The following is a 26,239-nucleotide window of genomic DNA, read 5'->3' as shown; positions in this document are numbered from 1 at the left end:
AATAACACTCCAATTTATGTATACTATCAACAAAAGTGAATCCACCAGCGAAGACAGCATCGAATTTATCCATAAATTCCGAACTCGTAAAATAGAACATCAAACTGAAGAGGGAATAATTTCACATCTGAGTGCACGAATATACTTACTGCAGGAATATAAAATTGAAAGTTGTGTTCAATTTCGATTCCCAACCTAAATGAAATTGCTGGCTACAGCACACATCTCCACAACAATAATCAAAAAAAAGAAAGAAAGAGAGACAGATGTATGGCACCTCCACACAAAAATACACCAAATTTGTTGGCAACCAAAGCAACAACATAGATTTCATCAAAATTATTGCATCTTTGACTTGAAGAAAAGAGCAAAGTATTATTCACTTATACAAGAAAACATTAACTTAAAATCTACTTGTAATTGTATAGAGTATTTTGTAGTAGTATTACAAACGAAGTCCCAAAACTCCTTTTAATAGATATATGTATCTTTCCTTCTATATACATATACACAACCAACCAACCAAAATGCCTACCCTTGTTCTTCTTCCTTCAATCCATCCATCAACCATTCATCTTAAGCATTGGTCTCATCAAAAATGTCCAAAAGGGATAGAGCCTGTAATCACAAAACCAGATTCATTATGATAAGCTGATTGATATGTTGCAAGTTTGAGTTAAGTGGTGACTGAAGCATGAAGAAAATGAAACAATACCTCAGGAATGTTAAGTTCAAGGCGGAACTTGGGGCCGTCGTAGTGGTGGAGGATTGGGCGGAACGAGTCCTCCTCCAGAGGCTCGCAGATCTTCCTCGTCACCACACGGACCTGAGCAGGGAAGCGCGACTCGCCTTGGTTCTTCTTGTCCTCCCAAGCTGTGGGGTCAATGTTTGTGCCTCCGAAGCTTGCAGCCTGAAACCGAACACCAATACATCAATCATGATTCATAGATTTGCACAAGTTGAACTAAACTATCATAGTTTGATATTAAGCACAATTAAGCTAAAGAAACTCAGATAAAAACAAACCTCGAAAACTCCATGAAGCTGATGAGTTGAGTAGTTGTACAGAAAGAGGGGTAATCCTGGGGTTATGGCACGAACAGAGTCACGGTAGCGTGGTGGCAGCCCTGAAATTTTGGATAATTTTAGGTCACAGATTTATACAGCACAAATAAACTGCCAAAATTGGAAACAGCAACTCTAGATTCGTGATCGATCACTGGTAAAGATCCGTGAAATTCAGCAATTATTGACACAAATTTTACTAAAACTAACATAAACAGAGTCCATCAATTTTACCAAAATTGAATTATTCATATTTTAGGGATTGACCAAAAACGATATGGAAATGAGAAGAAATCTTACCAAAAAGTTGGCGCTTGAGGTTCTCAGCCATGGTATCGTTGTTGCAGACGAAAATATATCCACCGATGGTCTCGTTCCTCGGCAAAGCCTCAGCCGGCGGCAGCGTCTTAAACCTCTTATCAACCGCCGTCTTGTTGTCGCCGTTACTATCCTTACCGGTCTCCTTATTCCCCCTATTCTTCTTCCCCAATTTACCCCCATGCTCCTCGTCGTTCTTCCCCCTATTAATCTTCCCATTCACCACAGCATTATTGGCGAAACCTTTCCCCTTACTGTAATAGCTGTTGAAATTCATCGACGGCGTCGAGTAAACGCCCTTATTAAACCCGCCGTTCAGCCCGGTGGAGCCCGATCCGTAGCCGGAGTAATTGACTCCGCTGTTAAAGCTATCGTTGATCGGCGCCTTCCACGCATCGTTGCTGAACCCTACGTTGAAATCCGACTTCAGATCGGCGTTGCGGAAGTCGAAGTTGCGCCTCTCCTCGGTGGTCCGCTTTGCCGCGTAGTTGGTGCTCCAGATTGAGTCGTTGAGGGACAGATCGGCCAGGCTCCCCGTCTGGAGGCGGAGGTTATCACTGAACTGCCAAAACGAGGATTGATTGTTCTCCATTTTAGAATTAAAACCTCAAAAAAAATCGTTAATCGGTGCAAACAGTAGTAGATGAGATGAGGAATTGGTGAAGGTAAAGGGGAATGGAGAGAGGGGCCGTATAAATGGGGGAGAAAGGGGGCGAAGGTGCGAGGAAGGAGAGGGGATAACGTGTGGATTTGTCAAAGCTAAGTGTGGAAAAGTAATGAGGAAGGAAATGGAATTTGGGTTAATTAAAAAAAGAGAAAATGGGAGTGGGGATTAATTAAAAAGTTTGGTGGAGGGTTTGAAGAATTAGGTGTGATGACGACAAAAACGCGGTTTTGAAGTTAGCCGATAGTGAAAGTGAAGTGAAGTCTAGTTTTGAGTTTCTCTCCTCATCACTACTATTTCGGCTATGTGTCGCGCTAGGAAATGAAATGCATGCGCTTGGGCACCGCATCATCGTGCTTAAACACTAAATACGTGACGGTGTGCTTTGAACAGATGCTAAGCACGCGATTGTTTTTTAAAAGTTTTCAATCTTGGGTTAATAGTATATTATCGATGTTTGATGGTTTTCCTCTGTTACGCACATTGTCTCGCACTTATATTGGCTACATTCGTTGTTTCTCTTTTGACTATCTGTATGATTGTCTTGCTTTTTCGGTGGATTTATCAATAGTTTATGATAAAAGAGAAAGAAACTCGTGATACACGATCGCCTTTTGATCATCTGGTTCGTCCTTTCGGTATTTTTTTTTACTAAATTGAACAATAACGTGCAATTGAAAGAGAAAGAAACACGTGATACACAGTTGACAAGCGGTGAGGCGGTGGTGGAAAGATTACTCGATAAGAAAGACTTCATCCCTCTATCTCAATTGTGGCCTCATATTATCACTTTTATTCTCGGTTGCGTATGGATGTTTTTGCAGTATATAAATTGAGTTGAAAGTTATAAAAAGAGTTCTTATGATTCAATCTGTCATTTCATACCTTCGAAAATAAAATTAATGTTAAAATTCATACCTTTGAAAATAAAATTAATGTTAAAATTCAAACCTATAATATCCAAGAGCTATAACAAATTTGAGTTTCAATATTGTATAAAGACGATCTAAATTCTAAATTCTAAATTCATGCAAAAAAAGTTATAAAGTATTTACTACAAACTGAGTTACACAATACTCCATCCGTTTCATAAAAATAGGTCATTTAGGGTTGACACGAGTTTTAATGTGTAATTGATAAAGTAAGAGAGAAAGAGAAAAAATAGTTGAAATTGTGTAGCGAGTGTGAGACCATAAATGATAAAGTAAAAGAAAAGAAGAAAAAAAGTTACTATAAATGAATATGAACTATTTATATAGGACGATCGAAAAGTGAAATATGACCTATTTCTATTCTATGGACGTGGTATTTAAAAACAAATTAATTACAAATGACTAAACAATTGACGTTTAATGTGGTATTAATTTCATTATTATATTTTCAAAACGTGAAAATTTTCAATCATTTTTGGGATTTATTTTTAAAGGAACAACTGGGCTTAAAAGTTTTGAATGTAAAGTTATGCATATAAAGACAGCTGTCCTTTAACTTTCTCGATTTTCTATGATTGTGTAATTAACTTTCCTAAGCATAAATCCGATTGTTATGAATATACATTACCCGATGTTGTCATACTTATGTGATTCATATTTCACCCCACTGCACCAATCCTAAAATAAGATTAAAATAAAACAAAATATATTTACACTATTTACATCCTTTTTCTAATATATTTCCTAATTTATTTTTACAAAAATCACTTTTTATCTCTGGAAATAATCGAAAATAAAATTCTAGAAGGTCAGAGTGAACCATTGCATTCCAAGTGAAGGATTGAGTTCACACTGAAATGAATATTTGCTTATGTATTAAGGGAGCTGCACGTGTCTTCTACTTAAACACATGGGACCCAGCTGGCTTCCCGGGTCGGGCTGCTATTCGTCGGGCCGATATTACTAGCTTTAATGTTTTTATTTTTTTATATTTTTTAATAATTATTCACAAGTCTTATTCCTTGTAATTAAGATTATATTTGTCCTAAACGGGACACGTGTTTTTACATGATCGCTATATTTTGGATTTAATCCCACAATTACGCGTAAAATTATTAAGAATATTTGAGAAATTATTGATACGCGCGTAACGGGACGATGCTGTAATGATGAGAAGATAAAAGGTGGAAATAATATGATTGGATTTTAATTATGCATTTTCCTAATTATTGCTATTCAGATAAGGAATCCCGATGTTTGGTGTTGTAAATTTTTTATACGGATGCCCTAGCACCAAGTCCAAGCCCACCACACCCCCATGAGCCGCCCACACGGACCGAGCCTTGCCCTGTCGCAATATCCGCGTTCCAAGTCATTTCCGAGACCACGTCTCAATGCTACGCTTATTGGATTTAATTCTTCATCATGTAATTTCATAATTTTGGCTTCAGTGTAATTATAAACTCCTTTCCAGGATTTTTGTTGATTATTTCTCAGATTGTAAAATAGAATTAATGAAATACCTAGTAGAATTTCTAGATAAATCAAAAAATACATTAAATTTCTAATTTTTATCATTTATTTTACTTTCTCTATTTTCTCTACCAACTTTTGAAACCCTAGCCTTAGCGAAATAGGGTGAAGTATGGTTTACTGAATTTCAGCCAAGTTCATTACCGTCAATAATTAATGAGTACTTTTCAATATGTTATTTTTTATACTTTTTTTTTAATTACCAAGGATATCCACCGGCGGATCGAGTGACTATTCTTCTCGGCACTGATTTGTAGGCACCTTAATGGGTGATTGGGTGGGATAGCTGGTCCAAGTATTAGCCAACACAATAGTATAGCTTTGAAGCTAAAATCGAAAATTTTAAAAAACTTATGAAATTAAAAGAATAAAAAGTGGATAGTATCCGGTACAATTTCATTCAAACTATGTAAGAAATTAATATATTTAGGCCCACTGATCAATTGGATAAATATACACGTACTAATTAATAGGAATTAATATACTACCAAAATATGTAAACAATATAGTATTTAAGAAGTGATTATCACCGATTCACCGGCCCCAACCTCTAACTCCCCAACTAAAAAAAAAAAGATATGTAAAATTAAGTACAACTGAGGCTGATAAATCAATGAGATTGCAGTGGCAATTTAATGCTGATTTAGATTTGGTCCTCAATTAAACATGGCAAATTTAGTTTCTGACATGTAGCCAACTTTGTATTTGATCTTATACTTATCCAATAAAAGTATTTAAGTTAATCTAAAGATAATTTTTTGAAACTTATTGCTGTAAGTTTCACTAACTTGCCTATTTTCCTTCCCTAAATATGACTAGACTACGGTTGTAGTAACTTTCTAGATGTAATTTGTCTGAATTATATATCATGATGGAATGACTTGACCAAACCTTTGACTGACTAAAATTGATATTTCAATCAACCAATAAATGTCAAAATACAAAAAATGGAAACAGATGTGAGGAGGGATCTATTGAATAAATTAATTAATGATTTGTCTAAGTCTCTAAGATGGAATGACATAATACTACTGGAGAATGAATTTATCTCCATATAATACAGTAAAAATTATCACCAATCAATTTTGAAATTGGATGAACATAAAAAATAGTACTCCGTGAGAACTGAAAATACGAAACATATAAAAATTGTGTAAGATTTTATTTTGCAAGTAACAATAGAAATTGCATCAGCTCTAAATTAAATTATTAAATACAGTATAGTATATATACCACCAAACAGTAACATGTCAAAGTATGTACGTATGAAAAGACTTGATTTAGTGACCATTTCCACATCAAATGAAATTAGTAGTAGTTTGTTATGGTAAAATTGGTGTTTGAATAAGTCCAGAAAAAGAAGTTGAACAACTCACAAGTCAATCAAATAATTCAATACAATAGATTTTTCGACCCACTAATTCATCTATCATGTAGTCGTTATACATGGGCCAAAACCCATAACTAATGTTGTGAAGTTTTGACTTGGAAAACCACCATAATTTGGTCATCTAACAAAAATATGCCTTGTCTTTTTATTCTACCAGTATACCATAACTTGATTTATTAGTCTTTTTATTCTACTAGTATATCATAATTGATTTATTAACCATTAATTTAGTTCATTATACCCATGATTTGAATCCCACATTACCAAATGGTCCAAATCATTTGGCGCGAACCATTTATAGACTATTTAACTAATCTGAATCGATAAAAGAATTCGAATTTGAAGAAAACAAATTGAAAATAATTCAACTATGTGAAAATTCGTATTTTAAAATCCAAAATTTTTAACAAAATACAAACAAACTATAAATATGATCTATTCAAAAAATCCCAAAATATCCATAGTAAAATTATAAACATTATATGAAATAACTAGATAAAATAATATATATTTGCATAAATATCTATAAAAATATATATTGAATACAAATTAAATTTTAAGAATTTTCTATTTAAAAATCCAATTAAAATTAAAAGCGAAAATCTGAATTTGAAGAAAAGAAATTTGATCCAATTAATAATTCGAAAAGTAATTAAGCAAATTTAATATTTAAAAGTCATTTATTCACCTTTTTCTAGCTAGCTTTGTCATATTACTAATGCAGCTCACATTTTAAATTCAATTGAAAGTGATATACTAAATTCACATCTAAAATAATTTAAATAAATCCTACATTGGTAAATTTCCTTCCCTCATATTAAACGAGGAGAAAAAAGAACATTAAAATAACACTAACAAACGATAATATTAATTAATTAAAACAATATAGATTCCATAATTCCAACGGTCGTGGAGAATATGGCGGCGAGCTTTGTTTATGTTTCAGACCTTGCATTCATCGACTTATTTGTTCACTTCACTAACAAGTCGAGTTTGTTTAACTCTACAATTCCTTAAACTAAGAAAAGCCCTCTTTGTTAATTTAATTCCATCAACTTTGTACAACATCTTCTTGTTTTCTTGTTCCTCAAATCTCTATCTTTTTGCAATGGGTCTCTCCCTATTGATTTCTTATAATTAAATCTTGATTTTGGTAAGGGAAATTAGTGTCAAAGATTGGCTAGCATTGCTTTTGCAGCATCTTCTTCTGCTTTGCTCTTCAAAACATCACCAAGATGTCACAAATGCGTCATTTTAATGTGTTTAGCCAATATAGATTGATCAAAGTAATGTGTGATTGTCATGCAGTAGGAATTTGTTAGTAATATTGTAATACTTTCAGGCTATAATAATGTACTATTGTTGATTTTAGTTCTAGTTTCTCATCTAACTACATACATCTTCATGTTGCTATCTTGTAGTGTTGTTTACCCAACCTCTGAGCTTGCTTTCTTTGGCAATGAGATTTTTTTTGTTAATGTTGATGTCCTAATTGTATGACACATTCGTAAAAGATCAAGGCAATGATGGGTGGTCCAACAGTTTCAGCTCCAAAGAGGGAAACAGATCCTCAAAAGAGGAATGGGGCTTGTTTTGGTCTCTGACCGCGATATCGAGACATTCTACACAAACTCCTTGATGGAGTTAGTGGCATCACTTTTATAGACATATTTGATGCTTCTGTGAGGTTTGCTGGGAAGCTATGCGATTACTCTTCCACGGGCTGCATTGATGGCAAGAATGATCGCCGCCGCCTGGATGAGTATGCATCCCTCACCCAACCACTTCGTGACACTAAAAGCATTTCAAATGAATGATTATTTGGAGTTTGATTCTTGAACATAATTTGTTTGAAAAAAGGCGCGAATAGGCGTGCTGATGGGAGGCATCACAGCATTCAGCAGTGGAGTGGGGAGGCCTTGGTCCAGAAGGGATATATCAAAATTACTCCATTTTTCATTCCCTATTCAATCACAAACATGGGGTCTGCATTGCTGGCTGGCTATACACACTGGCCTAATGATGAGGCCTAACTTACTAAATATCTTTCAATATTAGGTGGTTAAAGTTTTTATGATGAATTAGGACAACTATATTAATGCTCATGCAACAGTAACACTTAGCTGAGGTTATTGCAATAAAAAAGGTGTTGAAAGATACATTTTGTTATGATGTTTTAATCAAAATCCAAAACTTAGTAAGATTGCTATAACTCACATGATCAGGTGGGGACTAGAAGTAATTTCAACCATCAAAGCACTCAACACGGATACATGGTTGTATCCATGTGACATTTGTGTGACTGCATTTCTTGATTCTTGATCATCTGTGCATGACTTGGAAGGTGATGTCTCGATCGACACGGTCCCCAAACAACATCAACTTAATATTGGTATAATGTCGTCTTATCCTTGTGCTGCCATCTTTCTAGCAATTACTATATCAAGTGGTCGAGATCAAATTATTAAATTGTTGCTATATTGCTATTAATCTCAATCTTTGCAGCCATATCTAACTCATTTGGATTCGGTTAAGCTAATTTGGTGGGAGTATTAAACTCAAGAAGAACATTGATTATCCATCAATAAGAATAAGAACACATGGTTTTGGTATGTCTAATATCTCACCTATTTTTGAATTGCACTAAAATGTTGGAGGGGACAGGATGACACAAATTTGTTCCTGGTAAATGAAAACGTTGTTTTCATGGTCAGATTCTGGGCATTGGAATGTCACCAAGAATGTTAGCTGAAGCATCCCATTATGTTTTATTGTTCATGGTTTGGTGTATTTGAATTTTGCCAAGTGGGAGAGGAAATGGAAATTGAAAATGAAGTGTGGTGATGTGACAAGATATATGGTGTTTTGAATATGATGGAATCCTGCTTTTGGGACCTATGTTGGGGTGAAATTCAAATGCTGATTAATTTCCAGTGAGTTTCATTGTTGGGTGGAAGACCACATATTGCAACTTGTGGAAGCATTTCACCACCTAGTTTGCTTTGCTAATTATTGACTTTGGTAGAAAAAAAACAAGGCACAGTACTTCATAGTGTCCAATAATTCCCATGTTTCACTTTGCAATGCATTTGTTGCACTATTTTGAGATATTTTTTTATCATTTTCACTTACTTTTTAACTATAATGGCATTTTTGTCAATTTACTTCCAAGGTAGTAGTAATAATAATTGTCCTTTTCTTTATTTGCCCGGACACATTAAACCACCAACATTTGACATTATAAAGAAACAATAAAAATGAAGTAATATTGCTACCTAAGAACCAATTTGATTTGATCTTATTTTATTTTTAACAAGCAAAGATATACTACTATGAATTCCAAAGTAAATTCTTAATATATAGTGTGACACAAAACGTCATCTTGTCCGTCATGATCACTTAGATGTCTAGTGCATTAATAGGCCTATTGCACACATATAGTGAGATTCAACTATCAACAAACCATTTTATGCAACTTGGCTTCCAAAACAATGGCTATGTTTATTCTTATTATAGAAGGCGCCTTTTATTTAATCTTCAAAGTTAAGTCCACATTGGAGTTTTTAAATATGCTTCTTGCTTTTTCATGAAAGTTGCAGCCAACCTAAATATATATTTAACTTTATTTTAGAGCTGATGATAATGTTTTTGAGAAAGTGATGGTTATTAATTACTGCACTAATAGTAACATCACATGGCTAACTAGAGTTGATTAACTCATTGGAGCTGGATGGACATCTCACAATCAACAAGGAAAAATAATATTTCGATTCGATTTGATATTGGAATATGCTTCAAGAATCGAAATCATTTTAAACTTAATTAATTTTATTCTATGATGCCATTTCGTCACTCTTTAATTTCGTATGTTAAATTATATATATAGTACGTCCTTGTTTCTTGCAAAACTTTGTTTAAGTAATTATGTTTGAACAAAACTCATAATTTAAACTTGGCCTCATTAATTAAAGGTAAAAAGAAGAATAAAAATTTATTGACTTACCATAAATTGGTGATTCACTTAGCCCCATCAGGAAATAAAAATAAATTTTACTATTAAATAGTTGTTGCCGCCTTCCTAAACCTTTGTTTCAAGAATAAGTTGTTTATGCCAATTTGATGACTACAATTGTTTTGCTCGTTTTTGTTGGACCTGTTGGTAGGTAAGCGAACAATAAATATCTAATTAAGAAAATACATTTTGTTTTGTTTTATAGTACTACTACTACTCAAAACATTTTTGTCAACATTACAGTAATATCATTAATTATTGTAATTTACTCCCTACACTATCTTTCAATCTTACAAACACTTTTTTATTCACAGAAAATACATCATAAAAACAAATCATAATTTTTGAATTTGGCTTTAACAAATATACTAGTATAATACTACCAACTTCCTTTTTACAACATGACCTCACAGTATATTTTATATCTGAACTTTACAAACAGCTTTTATTGGACTAGGAGAATTAGATGATAAATTAAAATTGTTGGATACCGGTTACCATAATGAAGGCCAGATTAAGTACCTAATAATTTAGCATTAAATTTTCTGACATTATTGCATCTGTGCTAAGCAAATGGGGTAGATACTCCATAGTGCCTGAATTGGCCTAATTTTGGATGCAATCTTATTATATACTACTATGGCTTTGGTTGGACCAATTGATGACATGTAACATGCTGCATTCTTAACCAATTATTGGCCATATTTGTTCATTTTCACTTGATCATGGCAACGTTGAAACGGAGGTGATTGTTATGTTTCCGTAAATTCATCAAAATAATATTAATAAAATTAATAGTATGTCGACTACACATGATTCAATATTTTTTTACTTTCATGTTGCTCAGTGGGACAAATCATTTATTTTGAACGATGGGAGGTGAATGTTGGAATAGGAGGAAAATTTCATCAAAATTTCAACCAAACTTACCAAACTGCCGTCCACATGGGTGGAATTAATTATTACCATTATTTATCTATTTTACACTATGACTGACATTATTAACCAATTTTAGTAAAAACAAAATTATCCCATCACAACAACTTCTCTAAAATTTGTCCCATGGCCCAGTTTCAATTTTCTGGTGCCATGAGTTAATCACCTGATAATGATCATATTTAATTTGTAATTGCTACAAAAACTAAGGCCTATAAATAAATACTCCTCAATTATCTTTATTATTTATCTTTATTATTTCCTCAATTATCTTTATTAAAAGTATTGTTTATAGTATTTAAGAATGCAACTCTTTAGGGGGTTGAAGGGTCGGTTGAAAAGCAGACTAAGGGCCTTTTCAAGATATATATTTAACGGTGGGATCAATAATTAATAAACAAATAAAGCTTTTAACGTAATTAGCATAATAAATTGAAGGTGTTAGCCTAATTAGACAGACAGGCAGTCACATAACCTCGACGTAATTGGTTTGTCGTGACTCTTTCTATTCCTTCTCCACTCTCTCTAAAGCTGATAAAAAGTTGGTTAATTTGTTGCTCTTAATCTAGGACGGTAATCCTCGTCATAAAGAACTAATTACTCCTAATTAATGAAAAGAAACCTAAGATTTGAAAGAAAACTTTGCTGACGTAGCCCTCAAATTTGAAGGAATGCTATAAAACTATTTACCAATTAGTTATCGTGCAATAAAACCTAGCTCAAGTAGCAAAGTTGAAACGTGACAAGGTTCGTCTTAGCCATAAAGTTTAGGTCCAAGTCTTGTTTGTGTGTGATGTAATAAATCTCTCACATTATATATGGTATTGTACTTATCATGTAATGTGGTATTTACTTTTTCAAATTGTTTAGTTTCTAACTTTCTATTTTGCTGAGGGAATGATTTGCTCTCTATATTGAGCTTCCGATGCAATATTTATTTAAATTATTTTGTACATTAAATGTTTCACAGTTAGATAAAATTTTGGGAAATGCTATGTAGCCACATTATGGATGGCCATAAAATGGCATTTTAGTAAATATAAATAATATAGATAGAAATTATTTAATTACCTTATTTAATGCTCAAATAATGTTTACACTATTACCCTTTACTTAATTGCAGCAGTAAATTTCAATTTCACAATCCCTTAGTTATATTTCTTTTATTTTCAAGCTCTTTCAATTTTAATTTTTTATTTTTACTAATATATTTTTATATATGATGTATTATTTATTTAAATATAACGTGTATAATCCAGTTATTAATTAGGGGGGGATGGGGGTGCTACGCAATGATATTTTTGTTACATAAGTTTTAATTTAAAATTGTACTCCTAACTTGTTATTTTTTTATAGAGTAGATTTTAATTTACTTGTAAGAAATGAGGGATGAAATTGAGCTTAATGGATGAGCTTTGGTAGTTGGTACCCGGTGATAGACTACTCTAAATTCTGCATGAGTTTTATAGTAGTAATAATATTCTTTTTTACATAATACAGTAGTATTATATCATGATAAGTATGATATTATATAACTTAATAAAAATATTACATACTACTCATACTGATCTCCTAATTAACATGAGTGATAGTAAATTAAATTATCGATAATTAATTTGACTTATAAATATAAGATGGTGATATTCACAACTATAATGATTCATACACTATAAAAGATTAATTTTAAAGAACACAAATTAACGTCCTTAATTGTATTAAAAATATCTTTAACAATATATGTGTGTTGTAAAAAATTTAATTAATCAATTAATAAATAACTTATAAATTATAATCATTGAAACATGTAATTAAATTAGTGATCAAAATTGAAACTGAACTATGACTAATGTACTTATCTTAGGTATAAGTGTATGATCGTTCAAATAAGTAATTGAGTTAATATATGGTCAAACTGAACTAGTATGACGTTGTATTATGAATTTATGATATACAAATAAATATAATTATGGTTTTATATTGATCTTAGATTCAACGGGAGATTAAATTTATTTTTATTTAATTGGATGATTATGCTTCAATTCAAGATTTTAATTGATATTATTAAGACGTGACATCATAACAATTGAGGGTGTATACTGATTATAGATATAATTGAACGATATTAATTTCAAATAATAATGTATAGTACTCATTTTCGATTAATTGAATTGTTGAATATATTAAACTGATTATAAACTATATACGAGTCTTTGTCATAACTTAGCTTTATAAATTATCTAGGATTTTATTTTATTTAATGGATTTAAAGTAAGTAATTTCCAATTGTCTAGTTTATGTTTCCAGAATAAGATATGTTCTATATATATTTTTAATAATGAAATATTGTTCCCTCTAAAAAACTGAATTACTTTTTTTATAAATGAATTGTATACTAAGTATAAATACTAGTAATTGTTAATAATTGACTTATTTTATATAAAGGAGAACAAAAATAATTAGTAACAATTGAATTCTAATATCATTAGATATTTATACTATAACTTTAAAATTAATTTTACACAAAATTTAAATAACAATTCAAAAATAATAAATAAAAATATAAAAATGTGATACGAAATCAACATAAAAGAATTGAAAACAAGGTTACATGTTCAAGGATAATATAGTCCAAAATAAATTGTTTTTTTCTAGATGAAATTAATTAAAGTGAATAAGCAATAAATGTATAATATTTTATTAATATTTTAAGTTTATGGCTAGCCATAATGTGGCCATTTAGCACTACTCTAACATTTTTATGTTTTTACACATTGTACTACTATTATTCAATACATTCATTGGTAATTGAGGAATAAATTTCCGCTCTTCTTGACTCCTTTATTTCTGGATCAAAATCAAATTAATCATCGTACAGTTGAGGAACATTAAAGATGCTTCACATTTTATATCCTTTTGAGGGGACAAAGTGAAAAGTTGCCTTCATTATTTTATTACATGTCCAATCAACTAATAATTCAAAAAAAAGAAGTTATTTAAACACCACTATTTTATGGATGATATAATATTCATACTTGTTTCATTATGTAGGGGATAATAAAGAGTGTATGTGATGTCAGTAGTTAAAAGTGAATAAGTTGAATTGAATCCAAAACCTCTCACTAATTACGGTCAAAGAGGAAATGCTTAGACAAAGTATTTCACACGTGTTTTTCCAAACACGAGTTTTAACGTGTTTTTTCAAACACGAGTGTTGTTGAGCCTGTTTATGTGTTGTTTTTTTCTTTTAGACATAGTATTTCACACGTGTTTTTTCAGATAAAAACATTGTTTTATGGAGTATATATATATAATTCGTTTTGCTTTATTAGGTATGCAAATATGTTTAGATGAATATTGCTTTAAGTTGTAAATTATTCCTATTTTATCAAAAATAAGACTTAATTTTTTTTATTTGTATTAAAAATATCCTGCGTTTATTTTCGGAGCCTTGAATATTGTTATATTGGCATAACTCGTCACTTTTTAGGTGATATTTACTCAAATTATTTTATAATAAAAGCTACAACTCCTACTAAATTTGTCGGTCGTAGTATGGTAGATCATAGTAATAAATAAGTAAATAACTACTGTCATTGATGATGAAGACGTGATGATATTAATGTAGGCACTTAATTTTTTTGTCAATTTTAAAGCTACCAGATTCCTGGTTCTGCAATTCAAACTTCAAATTCAAGATTATATTTGCGCATTTTTAAGATTATCCAGAATCAGTAAAATGAACCTTTCTTTTATTGCTTATATTTTGTTCCACTTATATGTTCCATCTTCAATAATTAAGTTTAGGATTAGGATAGAGACAAAAATTTATAATATCCATTTAATTTGTTTAATACTAGACGTGTATGTTTTCGTAAATTCTTAAAATCATAGGCCAACAACATCCGGCATTTTGTTTGAGTCAAGTCAAACTGAATGCAAATAATTTAATTATTTTTTTATTTTATTCTTGTTCGCGTTTGATATAATGCTATTGACTTATTTGGGACATCTAAACTTGTTAAATGGTGTGAGTATTATAATTTTATTTTTGAACTACCTTTCCTTCAATACATCGATCATGAAATTCTCCTCTTCCTCCTTCAATAAAAAAAAACTGAAAAAAAATGAATGTATAAACATAGTTTTGCCCCGTATGGACTCGAATTCACGTGTTTCATTCATCCAGTGCATTCATTGTAAATCTTTGTGATCAAAAGGATTAAAATTAATCTAATATTTCACCTATACCATTTTGTCGCCTTTAATGATAGTACAAGATTTAACTTAATACAGTAAATCGATCCAAGTAGTAGTATCTCAAAGAAGGCTAAAATAAAACTAGTAAACATGCTAAATACGAAATCAAATAAATCTAAACACTATGCCTAATAGTATAAAGCTATATCTAAAGCTCAAGAAAGATGTAAATCTTGAAACAAGCAAATCGGGTTACTTTTAGAGCATTCGCATCGCGGCTTGATGTTGTCTCGGTCTCGTCTCGACGAGAAGAGACAGCGTTGCGACGCCCGTCTCGTCTCGACGAGACGCGACATCTCGTCGCGCGACGAGTCCGGAAGAGGCCGGCCTCGAGCTGGCGAGCCACGTGGCGCGTGCTAAGCGATGGCGTGACGCCCACTCGCCGGCCCGCGAGTGGGCGTCGGAATTATGACGTAATAATTTTATTTTTTTTTAAATTCGAAAAATTCGAAAAAAATAAAATTTTCTTTTAAACGGTCGATTTTTAAAATTTTTTTTCCTTTTATTATTCTATAAATACTTCATTCACCATTTACATACAAACACTACTCTCATTCCTCTTCCATTCACCATTTTACACACAATCACTACACTCATCTATTCCTTTCTCTCCAATTGTTGAAAAAATGTCCGGCGATGGAAACTCGTGGCGGCAGGCAGCGCTCTGGCAGGTTAGACTTGAACTCGTTCGACGATTGGGCGAGCATGTACAACTTTTTGGGTACTCCCGGTTCGTCGCCGGGCACCCAAGCCTCGACGACTCCGCCGGTGTACCAAACACCACATTTTGATGTGGATGCATACTATCGTCCCTCCCCCAGAGGTACGGGCAATCGCCGGGATTATCCCAAATTCCAGAGAATTTTTTGCCGCCTGAACGCACTTTGCCCGACTAGCCAATAGGTGGAGGCTCCGGCAGGATCGGCGTCAATGCCGAGGAGGAAGAGGGCGACCAGCACGAGGTTGTGGGGGACGGCGGGCGTCATCCATACAGCGAAAATGAGACGTTGGCGCTGTACGACGCTTGGATCAGCGTCTCATACGATCCCGTCGTCGGGAATCAACAAACCCACTTGTGCTTCTGGAAAAAAATCACCGAAGTTTACAACGCACGAAGGCCGAAGAAGACCTTTGCCCGCAACGTGAAGATGCTCCGCAGTCACTGGGACCGATGCGACAAAGATGTCAAAAATTTTTGGGCGATATACAGGGCAGAAGAGGCGAATTACCAAAGCGGAGCCAGTGGAGCCGATATTCTGAGAGCGGCGTTGCGGGTCTTCAAAGACGACGTCGGTAAAGATTTCAAGTATGTCGAAGTTTGGTCGCACGTCCACCACCTTAAAAGGTGGGCTGGAGGTGTCGAGTCGGGCTCGGGCTCAAAACGCACGAAGCACACGACGCGTGGCCACTACTGGTCTAGTGATGGCGGCGAAGGCAACACCTCACAAGAGGGCACACCAACCGATGATGCAGGGGGGGTCTTCTTCTGGTTCACGGCGTCGGCCGCAAGGGACCAAGGCGGCGAAGGCGGCGAGAGGGAGAGGGAGGGGAAGGGGCCGCGGCGAATCAAGCCAGGCGGGCTCGGGCTCCGGCACGGGCACGGGCTCGAACAACCTAATGTCCATGTACCTGGTCGCCACGATGGCTGACACTTCAAAAATGAGTCCTCCCCAATTTGAAGCCCATACGGACGGAATTGCGCATTTGAAAGCTCAACTTGTTATTCGGACTCGATCTAACTTGGGTACACCGCCGACTTCGGGGGATGATTCGCCGGCGGTGTAGTTTTTATAATTTAATTTAGAGTATTTTTAATTTTTTTAGGATTTTAATTATGTATTTTTAATTTTTTTTAGGATTTTAATTATGTATTTTATTTTTTAGGCCTTTAAATTGTAATTTTTATTTTATTTAATGAAGTGTGTTTTTATTAATTGAATTTGTTGAAAATAAAAATTAAAAATAAAATTGAATGAATAGTTAAGGGATGAGATGGTTAAGAGATGGAGGGATGCATGTGCTGTCTCTTAGTTAAGAGATGAACTGAAAAGTACAGTGAAGCTCATAAATAGTGAAGAGATGAGACAGTTAAGAGACGGATAAGAGACAGAGATGCGGATGGCCTTAACAGATCCATAATTGAAAGCACACATCTTAGGTGGAGTATTAATTTTCAAGAGATAGTGTAAACATCTTTTAAGTTAGAAAAATAAGTAACATTTTAATATTAACTGGAGTATTTTTCAAAGCTAGTACTAATATTATACTCTCTCCATTCAGAGTAAGTCGCAGATTCTATACGGAGCATTTGCTATTTATTTATTTAAGTAATTCTTAATTATCGCACTAAAATGAAATGCATCGCTTAAATTGAAACAGAGGAAATACTAGCTCACGTGCTTTTATCCCTAAAAAACTTGGAAGTTTGATTTTTTTTTTCCTCTAGGTATGTGTGTGTATATGAGTTTGCGCATTGACCATGGTATAAGTTTGGTCATTATTGACAGGTGAGAAACAAAAAAGTTTGAATAATTATTGTGTTGAATATATCATCAAAAATGTGTTGAAACCACTTTTTTCCAGCATATGGAGAGCCTGTCACTTCTGATGCAATTAATTCGGACAAAACTTTCTCATCCACAGATATAAAAGGTCTGTATTTCATCCTCCTTTTTCTTAGTGAATATAAATTCCAAAATAGTGAAATAGTACTGTATAGTAACTTCCTTTCTCCTCCTTGTAAAGATGGATTTTGTTATTTTCAGATGTTATAGTTTAAAGAATCTTTAATTTTAATTTGATGTACAGATCCGGTATTCAACAAAATTTTACATTCATAATCTATTACTCCATCTATTACTAATATAAAAAATAAAAAATAAGTTGCACATTTCACTTACTTTTTTTATTTATTTTTCTTCACAGAGTTAAACGATTTCTAAAAATTCGTATCTAGTTAAAATAATTTTTTAATTGGTGTATGAAGATAATATTATCTTTAAAAAAATAATTTTTCGTGTATCACAAAAGTGACAGGAGTATTTTTGTGAAATACTACTATATAAAGAAGATGTTACTATAGTTTACTGTGTATTCGATTTAATTACCTTAAAATTAATTGCCGCAACTAAATAACATAAAGTTGAAGATTGATTTATTTTTATTTCATTTTGGAATGACAGAAGAAATAAACAAACCATGATCTAATTTTTTATAACTTAAAATTAATATCAATCATGATTTTTAAGGTACTAAAATATAATTAATTAGATAAAATGAAAAAACTGATGCTAATACAAATTAAACGAGAATAATGTTCACATTATCACATACAAATTTACGTAGATAAATGTTTTTTCTTATGTTTGAAAAAATGAGATAAGATAATTGGAGGCATATAACCTCACAAATCATGGCACCTGATATGGAAAATTTTTAAATAATTCAAAAATAATATTAATATTGGGTAATAGCCGACCCAATAAGCTAACTAGTGGAAGTGAGGACAAGAGAAAGGTCAATTATAGGAAACATTGGTATATTCGCTCAGAAATCCTCAAGAAACATGAGAGTAAGATTCATTTTATTATTATCCAATTCTCTTTCAAATTGGGTACTGGTCTTAATTGTGACATTTAATTGATTACCAAAACCCTTGGTCAGAATACTGGGTACAGTATAAGTAGATCGAGTAAGAGTTAAGCGATTAATCAAGGACCTATGTATTAAATAGATGCTACCTCTCATCCACCAACAACCAATAATATAACTATATGTGATAATGAAAAATTAATTTTTTGTCAATATTATGCGAGACGGAGTGTTACAAACAAATAGTTATGAAGTCCATGAAGAGAAAAGAATTGAAGAGAAGAGAAGAGAAGTGAAGAGAAGAGACGAGAAGAATATTGTTTTTGGAGAATAAAAAATGATATTTTTGGTAAATTATCTTAAATTTTTGTTTTTTCTCCCAATAAAATATAACTACTATAACAAAGGGTGGTCAAATCATTTAGGCCAAATAATATTATATATTCATTCTACAGTCCATAACCATCTAAAACTCAGGTTTTTTCATTCAAGGTTAAGTTTATCGATTGGATTTCTTATCAAATAGAAACACTAGAAATCCAAACATATGGTTGGAAATAAAAGCAAACAACTTATTACATAGTACTAGAAACCTCTTAGGGCATCCACAGTGGGACGCCATAAGCGACGCCCTATGCACCGTTACGTCAGCATTTTATCATCCTTCCATTCCACCTGTAGTGGGACGGACTATAACCCCCCCTAAGCATTTTATCTATTATTTAAATATTTAAATACTTCAAAATTTTGAAAAATAACTTCATTTCATTAAAATTCAAACATTACAATACGAAATAAAAAAACTACAATTTCTCAACGACGGCGGTTACGGTTCCAAACTTCTTCAATCATGTCGGTCATGAGCTGAGTATGGTCTTGTTGGTTGCGCATTGAGGCCTGTCGCTGTATAACCGCACCGAAGCCCATCAGTAATCCTCGAGTGACAGGCGAGGTCGCCGTGCTGGAGCTAGATCCGGCTTCATCATCCACCCAATCGGTGACATGTCCACGTCCTTATTCGACTATCATGTTATGCATGATGATGCACGCATACATAACGTCGACGATGACTTCCTTGTACCAGAAACGCGCCAGACCTTTCACGATTGCCCACCGCAATTAGAGCACCCCAAAAGCCTGCTCCACATCCTTCCGCGCGGACTCCTGTTTTGCCGCAAACAAGACTCTCCTCTCACCAATTGGGCAGCTGATCGTCTTCAAAAAAACAGGCCACCTTGGGTATATGACATCGGCCAAGTAGTACCCCATATGATGTGAGTGGCCGTTTCCACTGAACTGGATGGCCGAACCGCGACCCCTGCACTGATCGGCGAATAGGGTGGACGAGTTGAGGACGTTGATGTCGTTGTTCGACCCGGCTACACCAAAGTAGGCATGCCAGATCCAGAGGCGGTGGTCAACGACGGCTTCTAGGATCATCGTTGGGTGGCTGCCCTTGTAGCCGCTAGTAAATTGGCCTCTCCAGGCCGTCGGACAGTTCTTCCATTGCCAGTGCATACAGTCGATGCTCCCTAGCATCCCAGGGAAGCCGTGCACCGTCTCGTGCATCCGCATCAGGCTCTGGCAATCATCAGCAGTCGGGCGTCGCAAATATGTGTCGCCGAAAGCCTCCACAACTAACTTACAAAATTTCTTGAGACATCCGCGGCCAGTTGTATCCCCGACGTGAAGGTACTCGTCGAACGTATCCGTTGTTGTGCCGTAGACCAACTGGCGGATCGCAACCGTGCACTTCTGCAACGGCGTAAGTCCGGGTCTGTCGATCCTGTCTTCCCGATACTGGAAGTACTCATCACGTCCCTCCAACGTGTGCACAATGCGGAGAAAAAGATCTCGGCTCATTCTAAAACGTCGGTGAAAAACATTCGGGCCCCACCTTGGATTCTCGGCATAATAATCTGCGAACAGACGTTTGTGCGCTACGTCGTGCTCGCGGGGGACATACGTCCAACGTCGCATCGGGCAAGGGACCCGCGCCTCCGCCTGCTCCCGCTGCATTGTGCCAAGCATTCCGCCTTGGCTTCATTAACGGCATCGAACAAGGCTCGAGTCAAGGCCCGTCTGCAGCCATCCGATGTACTCATATCGTAGTCGTCGGGATTCATTTTTGAGATGATGAGAGAGAATAATTGAAGAGAAATTGAAGAGATGTGAAATTGGAGTGTGTGAAATGGTAGAGAATTGTAGTGTTTAAATAAGAAAAAAAAAACTGGAAAAAAATCAAAAAAAAAAAAACAACGTGTGAGCATCGTCTGTCGCATCGTCCGCGTCGTCCGCGTCGTCCACAATAACGGACGATGGGTATCCTCCGCGTATCGTCCGCGGATGATGGTTAACCCATCGTCCGCGATGCTGCAGTGATGGACGATGCGATGGACATACATCGTCCGCACCATTGCGGATGCCTTTACTGTATATAAAATACCTTAATCAAAGACTTACAGTACTATTTCGGTATTTCTTCTCATGTCCAAAAGAATTCCCAACAAAGATTGACTAATTTTTGGAAAATTAAAATACAACTATCTTTTTTATTATTTTTTTTCTATTTAATTTTTTTATTTAACATACAAAATAGGAGTATACTTTATTTATAGTATTACTAATCTCATAAAATTAGACACTTTCTTTATATTGGTGTTAATAACTCTATCATTTAAAAATCAGTTTACTTCTATTTTTGGTAATAATTTTTCTCTGGAAGTGAGTTTTATTTTTGATTGATAATACTTTAATTATTATTATTATTATTTTTATTGCACCAATTTGACATTAAAAGTAATATTGTTTAAAAATGTCTGTATTTTTGTGACAGAGTAAGCATAGGTGACTAATGTATGGTAGTGTTAAATTAAATAATTAATATAGTAGAGTATTAATAATAGAGAAACACGAGACAAAATATAGTAATGTTGGCATTGGCAACGACAGAATTATAAAATGAGATAAGTATTGAAAAAATAGATGTACAACCAATTTTTGCGCCAAAAGGTGGCGTCATCGCAGCCGTCCGACTCTGGTTAAGGGTTTAACCATGGTTAGTTTCGCAACCACACGCACTCTGCGTGTTGCAGTGAAAAAGGAGACAATCAAACCCACGTTCTAGCAAACCCAACACCACATTAATTTACAACTCTCTATCCTCTAGAGAGAGAAAGTAGCTATCTACTCCTGTTAAGCTGTTTCTTCGGAATCCGTGACGCCGTTGCTCTCACTATCCCATCATCTCAACCAAAGTGGAAACTATTTCAGCTTTTCTTAACAAAACTTGGTCATCTGCTCAGATTTTCCAGGGTTTTGTATTTCGCTGTAATTACGTTGATTATTTAGCTGGATGCATTGTGTATTGTACATCTATCTGTGTGAGAGTGTTTGATTGGGGATTTCTAGCTAATTTTTAGTCCAAAAGAGGAAAGGTGCTCGTGTTGTCTCAGCTATGGCGAATTGGGGCTCAGTTTCTCAGCAGCAGCAGCATGGTTTTTCAGCTGAAGGTGAATTTTTAGGATAACCTCTCATTTCTTCTGAATTTATTTGTTTTTCATGTTATTTTGTGAATTTAATTTAGATTTTTTTTTTTTTTTTTGGGTGAATTTTCAGGGGTTTCTGGTAAGGATGCGTTGTATGAGGAGCTATGGAGGGGTTGTGCAGGGCCTTTGGTGGATGTTCCTAAGTCTGGAGAAAGAGTTTACTATTTTCCACAAGGTCACATGGAGCAGGTCTGTTAATGCTTGAAAATGCAATTGTTTTTAATTTTTCTTGAAATTGAGGGAGGGGTTACAAAATGTTCAGATCTTTGAGTGGGTTATGACTAGAAGTTGAATAATTATGGAATTTCATTTTATTGCCATATCTGGAATTTCTGTTGGATTTTATCTGATACGTGAAACTCATGCTTTTTTCGGGATGTGTTAGTTGGAGGCATCTACAAATCAGGAATTGAATCAAAGGATACCGATGTTCAATTTGCCTCCGAAGATCCTTTGCCGAGTTTTCAACATTCAGTTACTGGTAATTGCCTCTTTTGAGCTTCCAATTATTATCAGTTTACTTTGAATGAGCAACTCAGAACCTGGGTTATTGATTCAATTATTGAGTGGTAAGTGATTCACTGTTTTTTTTGTATAACTATGTAGGCTGAAAAAGACACCGATGAAGTTTATGCACAAATTACTTTGATGCCAGAATCAGATGTAAGTACTGATTTTCCTTTGCTCTCTTGTTTTTGCGAAAAGTGCCAAAATCAATCTGTCATCCTTTTGTTTAGCAACTTTAAAATGTAACCGGGTAAAAATATTTGTAGCAAAGCGAGCCAAGAAGTCCGGATAGTCCTATTGATGAGCCTCCTAGACCTGCAGTTCATTCGTTCTGCAAAGTTTTGACTGCTTCTGATACCAGCACGCATGGTGGATTTTCTGTCCTTCGTAAACACGCAAATGAGTGCCTCCCTCCATTGGTAATGTTTCCTCTATGATGTATACATGCATATATATACCTGTATTCTAAAATATCCAGTGATAATTTTCTATATTTGCTGACACGGCTTGTTATCCGATCAGGATATGAGCCAGCAGACTCCAACACAGGAATTGATTGCCAAGGATCTACATGGAAATGAATGGCAATTCAAGCATATATTTAGAGGTGATTTACTTTTTTGCCTTCTGGTTATTGCTTGCTCTAGGAGTCATTAATGTTGTTTTGAGACTTTATAAAGAAATTTATTCACCTGGGCCTTTTAGTAGGCATGCAAAAAGTAGCTACTCGGGCATAATATTAGTGTATATTTTATTTATTTAGTAGGAAATTGATATATATATATTTCACTTTAAACCAACAGGTCAACCTAGGAGGCATTTGCTAACTACAGGATGGAGTACATTTGTCACTTCTAAGCGTATAGTCGCTGGTGACTCTTTTGTATTTCTGAGGTACTTGTAAATGTTGATATATCAAGTGAACACCACTTCATCATGAGGATTCGTGTTCTCTGAGTTGAGTTCATGTATATACCTTTGTTTTTCTAGGGGAGAGACTGGGGAATTGCGCGTTGGGGTCAGACGCCATGCTCGCCAACAGATTTCCATACCATCTTCAGTGATATCGAGTCAAAGCATGCACCTGGGAGTGCTTGCTACAGCATCACATGCTGTCATGACTCAGACCATCTTTGTTGTTTATTACAAGCCAAGGTTTGAAACAAACTCCTTTTAAGTTGCAACCTTGCTTTTTATGATAAGTTATCTTTCAATTATGCTCTTCTCTTGACTTTTTTTGTGTGTTCAAATTTTAGGACTAGTCAGTTCATCATAGGCCTGAACAAATATCTAGAAGCCATTAATCATGACTTTGGAGTCGGCATGAGATTCAAGATGCGTTTTGAGGGAGATGATTCTCCTGAGAGAAGGTTGGTCAACATATATAGACGTTAACTGCATAGTTGGTACAGTGGTACCTTAATTGAGTTGCTAAAAGTTCTTATTTCTTTGTTCTATCAGGTTCTCAGGAACGATTGTTGGGGTTGAAGATATGTCGCCTCACTGGAATGATTCAAAATGGAGAACATTGAAGGTTTGGGACTTTGTGCATATTCTGATATCCCATATTCTTCTGTTTATTGCTGAAGACCCAACACATTTTCTCTTTTGTTCTCAGGTTCAATGGGATGAACCAGCATCCATCCCAAGGCCAGAAAGGGTTTCTCCATGGGAGATAGAGCCATTTGTTGCATCAATACCTCCAACCCTAGTCCAGCCACCTACCATGAAGAATAAAAGGCTTCGGCCACATATTGAAATCGCTGTTCCTGGTTGGTTGCTTTCCACTGAATTTTGATATTCTGTTTGCTTTCTATATTTGTACAATATCTTACTACTTTATTTGTTATTGTAATGTTGTAGAAACTATAACTTCAAGCGCATCACCTACATGGAACCTGGCTCATGATGGCCATCAAATAAATCACAGTTTTGAAGGACTAAGAAGCAGCTGCATCACTAATTCGCATACTAAACAAACAGATGCTGGCGTCACACCTATGAAACACCGCAATGATGGTGCATCAACCACTCATATGGATGTAGGGTGGAAACCTCCCGTTCATGTGCATGCTGAAGAAACTGAAGAGAGTAAAAGTGCTTCAGTTTGGTCGGTTATTTCAAACCATTCAGCTCCAAACTCAGGAAGACAGTTTAGTTCCCCTACCACTGGATGTACTGATGTGAGGAAACCAGATGCTTTGGCATCATGCAGATTGTTTGGGTTTGATTTGAAGAGGCCATCAGTAGCTCCTTCAAGATTAGCTGATATACCAAAGGATAATAGTGAACTACACATCTCAAGTGCACTATCCTCAGCTGATTCAGAACAAAAATCTAGTGTTTCAAAGGAGTTTAGAGACTCGAGGCAAGATCAGTTGCAAGTACCAACAAAGGAGGTTCAGAGTAGACAGAGCAACTCCTCCAGAAGCCGCACCAAGGTATACCAAAGATGATTGTAAACTGAAAGTGAATCTTCTTTCATAGCATTTATATGTTACTTGCCTTGAAATATTACTTACATCTTATTTGTGTATTTGACATGAAAATCCTTTGAGAAGGTGCAAATGCAAGGGGTTGCTGTTGGTCGAGCAGTGGATTTGACAACTTTGAATGGATACGATAATCTTATAACTGAGTTGGAAGAAATGTTTGAGATTAAGGGGGAGCTGCAGTCACGAAATAAATGGGAAATTGTGTTTACGGATGATGAAGGAGACATGATGCTTGTAGGCGATGATCCGTGGCCGTAAGTTTGCCATGCCCCTTGTTATATCAACATGTTTCATAAACCTCTCTAGTTCATATAATTGATATATCATCATCTTTCTCCAGAGAATTCTGCAACATGGTGAGGAGAATTTTCATCTGTTCTAGCCAGGATGTCAAGAAAATGAAAGCAAACAAGCTCCCTCTATCCGCAACAGAATGTGAAGGAACTGGCTTCAGCTTAGAAAATATTGGAGATTAAGATCAACTCCCCTACCACTCCTTGTGACTCGCGCTTGAATTTCTTCTATCGTAGATTCTTGATGCGGACAGCCTCAAGTAAAAGAAACTTGTTTGGTTGCTGAAGCAGGTTTCTTGTTGTTTAAATCAACAAGGATGCTAACTTCGGGATGGCGGAAGCCAGTTGAAATGCCGTAGTGAATCTTTTGGCTCATTTTAGGTACGACGAGACTGAGTGGCAACTAATCGATGGAGTAGAAGTAGAACCTGTGAATAGTAGTGTGTGTGTTTGTGGTGAATTTGGATGTGGAGAAAGCCATTCGCACCCTACTCTGTAAATACTAGTAGAGTAGTATTTGTGTTTGGCATCTGCTAAAACAGAATCTTCTTTTTTTCTCTTTTAAGTGTCAAATATAGGACTGATTAATGCTTTTTATTCTGCTGTTTTCTTAAATTATGCAATTTGAATATTTAAAGAAGGTAATCTACGTCTTTTGTCACTCAACTTTAGTGGAAATGAACTTCGTGGTTTACTGA

General features: G+C 34.9%; 2 protein-coding genes across 2 annotated transcripts; one reads left to right on the top strand and one right to left on the bottom strand.

Moving 5' to 3' along the window:
- Window positions 1-328: 328 nt before the first annotated feature.
- LOC125214673 (DCD (Development and Cell Death) domain protein) lies at window positions 329-2,140 on the bottom strand. The gene is made up of 4 exons (XM_048115790.2): window positions 1,366-2,140; window positions 1,027-1,127; window positions 716-910; window positions 329-618 (listed from the first exon to the last, which is right to left on the bottom strand). Exons 1-4 carry the CDS (start codon window positions 1,973-1,975, stop codon window positions 577-579), a joined length of 948 nt encoding a protein of 315 aa, XP_047971747.1. The 5' UTR covers window positions 1,976-2,140; the 3' UTR covers window positions 329-576.
- A 19,723-nt stretch (window positions 2,141-21,863) lies between these two features.
- LOC125215450 (auxin response factor 9-like) lies at window positions 21,864-26,138 on the top strand. The gene is made up of 14 exons (XM_048116869.2): window positions 21,864-22,210; window positions 22,317-22,435; window positions 22,632-22,727; window positions 22,853-22,909; window positions 23,020-23,172; window positions 23,276-23,360; window positions 23,557-23,647; window positions 23,744-23,908; window positions 24,010-24,123; window positions 24,215-24,287; window positions 24,372-24,525; window positions 24,617-25,194; window positions 25,315-25,502; window positions 25,589-26,138. The coding sequence occupies exons 1-14, from the start codon at window positions 22,156-22,158 to the stop codon at window positions 25,722-25,724; spliced, it is 2,064 nt and encodes a 687-aa protein (XP_047972826.2). The 5' UTR covers window positions 21,864-22,155; the 3' UTR covers window positions 25,725-26,138.
- The last annotated feature ends 101 nt before the right edge of the window (window positions 26,139-26,239 follow it).

This window comes from Salvia hispanica, chromosome 3 (assembly GCF_029641045.1).
Source record: "Salvia hispanica isolate PSC_SH4W2 chromosome 3, Shi_PSC_v1, whole genome shotgun sequence".
In the NCBI taxonomy this organism is placed as follows: domain Eukaryota; kingdom Viridiplantae; phylum Streptophyta; class Magnoliopsida; order Lamiales; family Lamiaceae; genus Salvia; species Salvia hispanica.
Note: the sequence above shows the minus strand (reverse complement) of the source record. Positions and strands in the feature narration are given on the sequence as shown.

Coding starts and splice junctions, on each gene's coding strand:
- LOC125214673 (XM_048115790.2), bottom strand. CDS start 1,975: ATGGAGAACAATCAATCCTCGTTTTGGCAGTTCAGTGATAACCTCCGC. Junction 911..1,026: donor AGCTTCATGGAGTTTTCGAG/GTTTGTTTTTAT, acceptor GTTCGGTTTCAG/GCTGCAAGCTTCGGAGGCAC. Junction 619..715: donor TTGAACTTAACATTCCTGAG/GTATTGTTTCAT, acceptor TTGTGATTACAG/GCTCTATCCCTTTTGGACAT.
- LOC125215450 (XM_048116869.2), top strand. CDS start 22,156: ATGGCGAATTGGGGCTCAGTTTCTCAGCAGCAGCAGCATGGTTTTTCA. Junction 22,728..22,852: donor TTTTCAACATTCAGTTACTG/GTAATTGCCTCT, acceptor ATAACTATGTAG/GCTGAAAAAGACACCGATGA. Junction 24,288..24,371: donor CAAAATGGAGAACATTGAAG/GTTTGGGACTTT, acceptor TTTTGTTCTCAG/GTTCAATGGGATGAACCAGC.